Genomic DNA, 10,403 nt, shown 5'->3' with positions numbered 1-10,403 from the left:
CATCTTGCAGAGGGGCATCACATTTACTAACTTCCAGTCATCCAGGACCTCCCCGGTTAGCCAGGACTGCTGATAAAGGATTGAAAGTAGCTTGGTGAGCACTCCCGCCAGCTCCCTCAGTACCCTTGGGTGGATCCCATCCGGCCCCATAGACTTGTGTGTGTCTAAGTGGTGTAGCAGGTTGCTAACCATTTCCCCTTGGATTATGGGAGCTTCATTCTGCTCCCCATCCCTGTCTTCCAGCTCAGGGGGCTGGGTACCCGGAGGACAACTGATCTTACTATTAAAGACTGAGGCAAAGAAAGCATTAAGTATCTCAGTCTTTTCCTCATCCTTTGTCACTTTGTTTCCCCCCGCATCCAATAAAGGATGGAGATTCTCCTTAGCCCTCCTTTTGTTGCTAATGTATTTATAGAAACATTTTTATTGTCTTTTACGGCAGTAGTCAGATAAAGTTCTAGTTGGGCTTTGGCCCTTCTAATTTTCTCCCTGCATAACCTCACGACATCCTTGTAGATTCATCTATGATAACCTCACATTAATCTGTTTTTTCCATTATAGAAAACCACCAACTCCTCGAGAGCCAACAATATCATCTATATTTTTAAGTCACAGAAGCATTCAATATTACAAACTATAATTTTCAAGTAATGTCTACTAATCACAAACGTTACTTTGAAACCAAACTGTTTCTTGTCAAACTTGGAAGCCAAGCAGGTAGTCATCAGTCAACCACAAACTGCTGACATATGAAGACCTACCCAGTTCTGTAACAAATGAAGCTAAATTACTGGAAACATTACTGGAAAGTCAAACCAAAGGATCAATCTAGGATGTTTCCACTTCCATTTTGTCAAAATGTCCAGTTAGTCAGATATTTTCAACACTCAAAGATTCACCTGCAAATCACTGTAATCCACCAATTAAAGGAACTGAACTTGGTGAATGCAGTTTTAGCAATGTATTCAGTCTTTGCCTAAGTGTGTGACATACTTCTAAATTTTAGTGCCAAAAGTCAGACCTTTCTCTTCAACTGGGAATACTAATTGCCTAGCTATTTAATCAATATTCAAATTAAATAAATTCTATACATTCGTGTTTAGGCTGGAGAATGAAAGGAAAACTTTATTGTACTAAAACGCATTTTTGCGTAACCTTGAAAAGCAGTAAATAAAAAGTTATCACCACAAAATTTGCTGTCATTCTAACCAATACTGGGTTAGGCCAAAAAGGTGGTAAAGATTTTGTATGCTGTTTGAGGAGAGATCATACTTCATTCCTAACTTACATAAGTGGATATCCCATTTTGTGGTCCCTGGGCATTGAAAATACCTCATTAATTTCAGTTCAACATAAGTAACTGCCATTCAAAGCCGAAGCTAATTCATAATTGCTCCATTATTTTCAGAATGAGCTCACTGGAAAGTAAGGATATATCTGCTCAGGGAATACATTTCCATGGCATCATTACTGACCAATTATCAATGCATTCCTTCGGTCCTCATAAATGTATGTGTGCTAGGGAGCACACTTTAAAACTGGAAAGTAAATAAACAGCTTGTAGCTAGGTAGTTCTGGTACCTGCTTCGTGGGTAGTTTCAGGCACCATTGCAGTGGAGGTGAAGGAAGCACTTACTGCTCCAGTGGAATAGTGAGCCTGTTTGCAGAGGAAAAAGCAAGAGAAGAAGACATTAGATCTTAGAATTTATCTACTAAAGATACTATATAAGCACTAGAAACACACAAATGTCATCCTTAGGCAGACTTTCTGCTCTAGCTCCTATAGAAAGAAACAAATGCACGATGCAGCGATAATTCCCCATCTGTTACCCATAACATTTGCTCTGATGAAACTCTAGTTAAGGCTGCCCATGCGCTGAGCAGAAAGGGCTTATTGCTTCCACTACAGTTTAATACATCATTATGCAAAGATTCTATTATCAGAATTTATTTGTATGTCCACAGGTGGAGATAGGAAAGGAATACTGCTGGCAAGACATCTGTAAAATTCTCCAACGCTGCTCAATAACTGGAAGGAAAATCCAGTGAACCACAGAGATACTGTGGAGGAAAGCAAATCCCCCACCCCGCCCCCCCCCAGCCCTTCTGCGTGCAGAGCCACTGTCCCATGGTTCCCAATGTCTATTTTGAGCTTTGTAATTCTCCTGCAGAAAGGAAATGTGAACGTCACACATGGATTTTGTAGTAAATTACAAAGATCAAATAAACCCGGAGATACATTTAGCGGCTCTGGGGCAATGCCTGTAAAGAATACAGGTCACACCAATGCTCTATCCATAAGGTTACACTGCATCCTATGCAAGTTTATAATTATGCCCATCCACATCATTAGCTGACAATCTGACTCTCCAACATGTGTAGAGCTCATCGTTCTCTCTTGCCTCTTTTTTTTCTCCCTACATCTTTTGTTTTCTTATAACACTATGATGCCCTGAAAAGGGGCAAATGTGATCCTACTCCTTGGTCGCACACATTCCCTAATCTGTCACTAAGCCTCCTCATTAAAAGCCATATGCTGCATTGCTATTCATTTTTGTGTAAGTGTAATCACAGCACAAAGACACATACATCCCAGAATTATTAAAGGAAAGAAGAATACTCTGTCTTGCCCATTTCAAACAGCCTTTGATGTAGGAAATCTAGATGCAGATGAATTGTTTCTCTTGACAACCATGAACACACAGTACCATGCACCTGGGAGAACGTCCTTTAAAATACTCCACTAAAAATCCTGCATTCCAGTGGAAAAAAATGGAGAAGCAGCTGTGAATCATTTATATATTTGCCCACACCAGAAATGATTCACTTGCACTGCCCTTAAGGTGCGTTCTCTTGGCCAATAACTGCAGGAAGCAATGATAAACAAATTCAAAGCAAGAGATTACAACCTGGGAAAAAAGGTTCTGCCAACATATACATCATAACCACATGATAAAGATTCTTCCTTCTTATTGTGCTCCATTTCTAAAATGTTTAGGTTAATTTACAATGATTTAAACAAAGAGAAACTCACCAACACATACAATGTATTTCTAAGGAATCCCACTATGATTCTCATATTCTCATCTATGACAAATTTCCATGTAACCTGGGAAAAAAGGTTCTGCCAACATATACATCATAACCACATGATAAAGATTCTTCCTTCTTATTGTGCTCCATTTCTAAAATGTTTAGGTTAATTTACAATGATTTAAACAAAGAGAAACTCACCAACACATACAATGTATTTCTAAGGAATCCCACTATGATTCTCATATTCTCATCTATGACAAATTTCCATGTAACAGAAAACAGAATAAGTAGTGTCTGTTTATACTGTAATATGGCCTCTAAGCTGAAAAACATCTATTACCATTCTTGAAGAAGTCAATCAGTGCCAAACTACAAATTAAGTCAACTTACTGCATTCAGCTTATCCACTTTCTTCTTTTCAGGAGCCTTCATAGTAGCTGCTAGAATATCATCGCCTTTGAATTCCTTATAAAGCTCCAGTAAAGTCTCTCGGGTCTCTGTATTTGTATTTTTCAAATAGTAAGATGGATCTAATTTTGCTTTTTCTTCATCTAGATAAGACAAAGTTAAATCATTCCGAGTTAAAAGAAAAATTCTATTTTTTTCTCCTTCAGTTTATTGCATATCGTTACACAAAAATCTTCCAGATATTATTTCTACTTTTTTTTCCAATAAAAAGTAACTGTATTTATTCCTGCAGAAACAGTAACAAATAGCAATGCATAACACTAACAGTGTAACTTGAAATATAGCACAATAAATGCCAATATGATGAACTATAACAAAAGAAAAAAACCAACTTCAAATTGACTACTGCAAAAATTTCTTTGAAACCACTAGAAATTATCTAAGTGTATGCAAGTCTTGTAAAATTTTTATAGAACTATAAAGACACAATGCAGTTGGGTACAATATAAACTTCTGTCCTTTGTCTCCTCACTGAATGGCCAGACCTGTGATGCAAAAATCCCAAGATCAGATCTTTAATGTGATACCAGGGGGAGGAGGCTGATGGACCGGACTGTAGAATTTAATTTTTTTTTTAATTTAATTTTTTTATTTTACAAGTTTCACTTGTTCTCTGTCTTGGTACGCCTACTATTTGCTGGATATTAAATATTCCATCTCTGAGATAATACCCAGTTATTTTTGGCTGGTAAATAGAAAGAGAGATGCTTGCTTGCTTGCAGAACTAGTAACTTTAAAGGAAAAAAAAAAAAGAGATGAGCATAATAAGACCCAGAAAAACATACCATGCTTAGAATCAGCAATTAGACCTCATTAGAAACAGTTCTAAAGGAAACCACAAGGGCAAAGAATTTTTTTCCTTCAGCAATTTCATATTAGCAGATTTTACTAAGCATTTAGCTATCAAAAAATCACAAAAAGAATTGAGAAGCAAATTTCTTTGATATCTAGAAAGACAAAAAAAGCATTTTATTTTTGATTATTAAAATAATTTTGGGACTATTTTAGAAAAATCTATATCAATCTTTAACCTGGAAGATGGCCATTGTCATCCAGACAGAAGGATGGGCAACACATTCTCGATACACATGAAAGAGAGCCTAGCAGACAGGTATGAGAAGATGTAGGTTTCCTTATTTTGGTTCTGGTACAAGGCTAATGGACCTTTTGGCAAATTATTTTTCCTCTTCTTCTCACTTCTCTCTCATCTACCTACTTTTAAAGGCTACGGAAAGCTTTCTGTGTTTGCACAACACTCAATAGAGACAGTTAATGATTTCTCAAAGAAGCATGTCTCTGCTTCAAAATTTGTTAACACCTTTTGATGTGAAAGGGACAGTTTCAACAAGTTATTCATGTTTCCAAGAAGTTTTCAAAGTTACCACTAGCCACTGAGGGATGTCCATCCAGAAAACTGTCAATTCCATAACGTCGTCTTTAGAATTTGCCTATTTGGGTTGGTGTTTTCTCAGCCTACCTTCAATTCCTCCTTACCTGGATCAATTACTTTTATGTTGTTCTTAACATGAAAGAAGTTCGAGACATTGAACTTATCCAGGTTTGTTGGATCCTGAAAATAATAATTAAAAAACCGAAAGTCAGAGAGCTTGGTAGGCACCCATTCCATGCGACAGACTAGTTTGAAGGGCAGACACCACCATAATAAATGAATAGGGAGAGACAGAATAACTTCCATACTCCCCAAACCACAGAAAGATGAAAAAAATATAAAACAATCAACCCCAACTGACATCAGCAATGAGCTTGTTCACAGTAGGGTCCTTAGGGATCTGGAATTTAGTCCCAAACATAGTATTACACATATTTTGCCTACAGAAGCTACTAACAGAACTAAGCTGAGTCTACCCTATCCTAGTGAGAAGAAAAAACGAGGAGCTGCGATCCTCCGATTCTTTCCTTCGTTCTGTGGTTTGTTCTAAGATCTATGCAAATTCACATTAGCTATCTCCTTCTATTTATAACAGCGTGCCTGATTTGCACATGCTCTGTGAACTTTTGTAATGCATTTCAAAATACAAATAAACCGCAGAGCAAGTCTTTGCAGTCAGAACTGTTTTGAATGCTTTTTTTTAAACTAGTGAAATCTGTGCTTAGAGAATTACGTTTAAAAATAAAAAATAATAATAAAAAGGCAACAAAAAGTGGTATTATGAAAACTCTATTGAGTGACCACTCAAGGAAAACAGCAATAATACACAGTCCATTAACTGTGAATCTTTATGCTATCTCTAGGCAACTTTCTGCATAACTTTGACCTTTTGTTAGAGAGTGAGACAAGGAATGCCTACTGGTGATCTAGGTTACATTATACTATTATTAAACAGTCCTTAATCATCTTCTTACAATGAAGAAGGTTTTCTCCTCAAGCTCCTCTGCAGCACAGAAAGGTCAAAACATCAGCCCAGGACACCCAGTCATTTCTGGAAATTCTATCTTACAGAAAACAATTGAGAATCTAAAATACCAAAATATCTTAATAATATGCAATAGATTCAAGTTCAGGATAAAAATAATGCAACATATTATGCAAAGAACTATGACACTGACATGAATAGCATTATCCCAAATAAATTTAACAAAGCTTCTTAGACCACCACTGTTGGTAAGAAGTTCCAACAATTTCACCTCTGCTAAAAGTAATTATTAATACAAGCAGAGCTGGTAGCTCCATCATTTATTAAATGATCTAATTATGCCTTTTATTCATCCCTGAAATGGCATGCTTCCACCAGAGAGTGCATTTTTAGTTTTACTGCTGGTATTAAAACCAAAACACATTTATGAAATCAAGCTGTGTGATTCTGCACCCTAATGATGACCTCCTGGCTTTCTGCTGACCCCTTTCCCAGCCACTACCTAATCATTTTCTATTGTTTCCTGCCCCACTGTACCCCTCTGATAGATCTTCATCAAGACATGGACTGCCAAAAAAATAGATATTTTATCTTTAAGATCTTGCATTAGAAACAAATAACCTTTAAATAAAACTACTAAGGAATAGGAAATTTGGACCTGTTTTTTAACCATCTTTGTATCTTCTGACACTGGCACTCAGGTGTATTCATTATTTATTAACCCACATACGTATTTATGTATGTATGAATAGAGCTAATTTCAGCCTTGCTCTCTGACAGTCAACAAGATGCATGGTGGAGAAAGTCTGGAGAAAGGGCTCAGTGTGTTTCCAGAAGACACAGGTTGCCTCCTCCCAAATACTCTTCTGTAATCATGAGCTGCAGCGTTCCCAGACAGAAATCATCGCCTTGCACATAAATATACCACCTCAAAAGGTGAAGGAAGTAAGACTGCTTACCCTTTCCAGGAAAGGAAAAAAAAAAAAAAAAAAAAAAAAAAAAAAAAAAAAAAAAAAAAAAAAAAAAAAAAAAAAAAAAAAAAAAAAAAAAAAAAAAAAAAAAAAAAAAAAAAAAAAAAAAAAATCTGTGTATTAATATTAATAGAGACAAACGGATTTATAGCAATCCACGTCTGCCGTTCATGGCAAAGCTGAAGGGCAAGACTGACTCCTGAAACCAACTTTTCATGGACAGGAGGGAGGGCAGGAGACAGCAGTAAAGATGAACCAGAAAACACCTTCACTATATTCCTCTAAATAAAGCTTCTTGATTTACTGATTTATTGATTGTTTAAAAATAAATAAAAGGACATCACAACTGCCAGTGCCTTATGAAACCAAGTGTTTTGTGCTCAGGGTACCACGAATCAGATTAGTACAAACTGTTTCACAGCCATGGTTCATTCAAACGTTTACCTGGCTTAACCAGCCTAATCGCAGGCATTGAGCAACTCCGGCAAAAATGTTTACAGTGTCCTTCACTGCAAGGCTCTCGAAATGGCTGTTAACCTCCCCATAGGCAACACATCCATTATGGTATGAAGGACAGCAGAGGCCACAGTGCAGCTCCCTCTCCTTGCAGACCACAGCTGTCCAGCTGCTTTCTGAGAGACCCGAGACAACCCCAAACCCCAGAACTGAGACCAAAGTCCTCTGCACAAGGTCCTGCATCACATTCAGGTGGGCCATTTGTTCAAATTGAAACCTCGACAAAGGTTTGATTTACAGTGTTGTCCCTTGTGTTCCTGATTCTGCAAAGCAGGAGTCTCACCACTCATCAAGAAGGCAGACAACCTAAGCGCCTACTCCAAAACCAGTTTCCTTCTGTCAGTGGAATAAACCCTCAAAAATGGTTCCTCAAGTTGAAATTTGAGTGTCAGCTTGCACAGGACACCTAGGATAAGCAGCTGACATATTGATTCCTCCCTCTAAAATAGGGCATCATGATACACTAGGAGAAGTTTGATTAGAATTAGTTTGATTAGAATTAGACAAACACACATACTAAGTGTGACAGTACTGCAGCGAATATTAAGTTAAACACAAGACACCATTTGCTTCTACCATCCCCAAGAGCAGAAACACATCTGACCAGTCCAACCTGTGCTGCAGAAGACACAAACCATTTCCTTACTGATGGTACTGAGTCCTACAACACAAGATACACATTTTTTAAAGGTAGGTCTATGTACATTTTGAAAGTGCACACAGTCTTTAGACATATCACTTCAGGAAGAAAACTGTCTAAACACTAATAATTAGTCTGCCAAGATCCTCTCATTGCATCCATGACAGTTACTGGGCACAGAATCAGAGCAGTCCCACCAATACACCACAGGGATGGCAGATGGATGTACCTGCATCGTCAAAGCCTTGAGCTCTAATGAATTAATGGCCTCTCCCGGTCAGAGAAAGGCTGGACTCACGGTGATGCTCCCAATCCTGTTAAGATTAAGGCCTAGAGCCCAAAGGCCTAAAGAAATAAGTTCTGTGTAAGTGCACAGAAACCAGAAAGGAAGATCATAGAATCACTGAGGTTGGAAAAGACCTCTAAGATCATCGAGTCCAACCGTCGACCCAACACCACCATGTCCACTAAACCATGTCCCTAAGTGCCTCATGTCTTTTAAATACTTCCAGGGATGGGGACTCCACCACTTCCCTGGGCAGCCTGTTCCAATGTTTCACCACTCTTTCAGTAAAGAAATTTTTCCTTACATCCAATCTAAAGATGAACCATGAAGAGTAAATTGGCCTACTTTTGTTTGTCTTAGTGTGTTTAAAAATATGTATTCAAATTACCATGGGTAGCAGTCTCAGGGTTTTTCTTATTAAGGTTACAAACCATAAACTTTAGTTTAGCAAATTACTAGCACAGATACAGACTTCAAAGGGTTGCTAACTATCATGACTATTAAAAATCTCGTATTTGATGTTTTCCTGAAAGCTGAGCTCCGAAAACAATTAATCTCGTTTTATTCCACTTGTTTTTTTCCTATCATTTTCCGGTTTCACCTACTTAGGGAAACAGCTTAAACTCCATTAATCTTAAGCACCATACACACAACCCCCCCCAAAAGCAGGTTAAAACCAGCGCAGTTTTAGACTGTGTGATTTCTTTGAGGCCTGATTCCTCTCTTACCATTTGGTCGGCCATGCTGCATTCCTAATTATCTTCAGGACTGTCACCTTCATACACTGACCACGTCCCAGTGCATCACTTCTTTACCAGTCATTCTGCACATGCATTGGTGCAGGATTTGCCCTCAAAGAGCCCTCACCCACAAATGAGAGGAAATCTGCTCTGACCTTCTGTCACACAAAGAGCAAACGAGAAATAGCTGAGGACTGAAGTATCAATTAACAGTGTGCAGCGCTCAGCTATCTCCAACTTAGCTCATTAGTTATGCTTCCTGCCACACATGCCAATGGTGTTTAACAGCTTGTCGGGAACCGTGTCTTGTCCATGACTGATTAGGTTGTACAGAAACAATAAAATTGACATAAGGAAGCACATAACAGTATGAGCCTTTTTTTTCCTTTAACGGCAGCAAACCTGTTTGCATTCTACCCAGACTTTTTTTTTGTCTATTTATTTCTCCCAGGGCCCCCCCCCTCCATTTCTGTGGTGCAAAGCAGATACATTTGTTAGCATGCATCTATCAGGGAAGGCTCCCAGCAGGCTGCCCTAAGAGGACTGTGCCTGTTACCACTGGCACAACAGGGTTGGGGGGGTTTATTGGAATTCTTCTGGCGAAGAGGAACAGACCACCTCTGCCTCTGCTTTACCTGCAAGCACTGCTGCTGAGCAGAGCCACACTTCTCACTAACTCCCGTCCCCTGCCGGCACACAGCAATAGCTTCTTAGAAGCAATAGCTTCTAAGAGTTTCCAGAGCAGGAATAATTTCTGCTGTATCGTCACAAATTTAAGAGCCGTGGTTTCTGGTTTGTGAACAGAGATATGGTGGAGGATGAAGAATTGACAGGGGGCTAAAGGGGAAATTGTCCTTAGTTCCTCTGAACACTTCCTACCAAATGGGATGTGAAAGCGGGGTATTACAGCATTCTTACTTTGCTCTCCTCAGGACCCTCTCACACTTGTTGAGATGGGAAGAAGATGGGAAGAAGGGGTCCAGGAAGGCTGGACGATCTTCAAGAAGGAAGTCTGAAAGGCGCAGGAGCAGGCTGTCCCTGTACGCCGTAAGAAGAACGGGCGGGGAAGATGACCGGCCTGGCTGAACGGGAAGCTCTTGCTGGGACTTAGGAAAAAAAGGAGAGTTTACCACTTGTGGAAGAAGGGGCAGGCGACTCAAGAAGAGTACAGGGATCTCGTTAGGTCATGCAGAGAAGAAATGAGAAAGGCAAAAGCCCAGCTAGAACGCAATCTGGCCGCTGTTGTTAAAGACAACAAAAAAGTTTTTACAAATATATTAATGACAGGAAGAGAGCCAAGGAGAATCTCCATCCTTTATTGGATGTGGGGGGGAACATTGTCACTGAGGATGAGGAAAAGGCTGAGGTACT

General features: G+C 39.1%; 1 protein-coding gene across 1 annotated transcript in view; it reads right to left on the bottom strand.

The window, feature by feature from the left end:
- Positions 1-10,403, bottom strand: part of PPIL2 (peptidylprolyl isomerase like 2) — an 80,206-nt gene that overhangs the window by 43,840 nt on the left and 25,963 nt on the right. The window contains exons 8-10 of the mRNA XM_009274382.2: positions 4,999-5,074; positions 3,427-3,587; positions 1,582-1,657 (exon numbers count right to left, since the gene is read on the bottom strand). Of these exons, the coding sequence (XP_009272657.1) occupies positions 1,582-1,657; positions 3,427-3,587; positions 4,999-5,074 (313 nt within the window). The remainder of the gene's footprint in view (positions 1-1,581; positions 1,658-3,426; positions 3,588-4,998; positions 5,075-10,403) is intronic.

Source organism: Aptenodytes forsteri, unplaced genomic scaffold, assembly GCF_000699145.1.
Source record: "Aptenodytes forsteri isolate BGI_AS27 unplaced genomic scaffold, ASM69914v1 Scaffold79, whole genome shotgun sequence".
Classification (NCBI taxonomy): domain Eukaryota; kingdom Metazoa; phylum Chordata; class Aves; order Sphenisciformes; family Spheniscidae; genus Aptenodytes; species Aptenodytes forsteri.
Note: the sequence above shows the minus strand (reverse complement) of the source record. Positions and strands in the feature narration are given on the sequence as shown.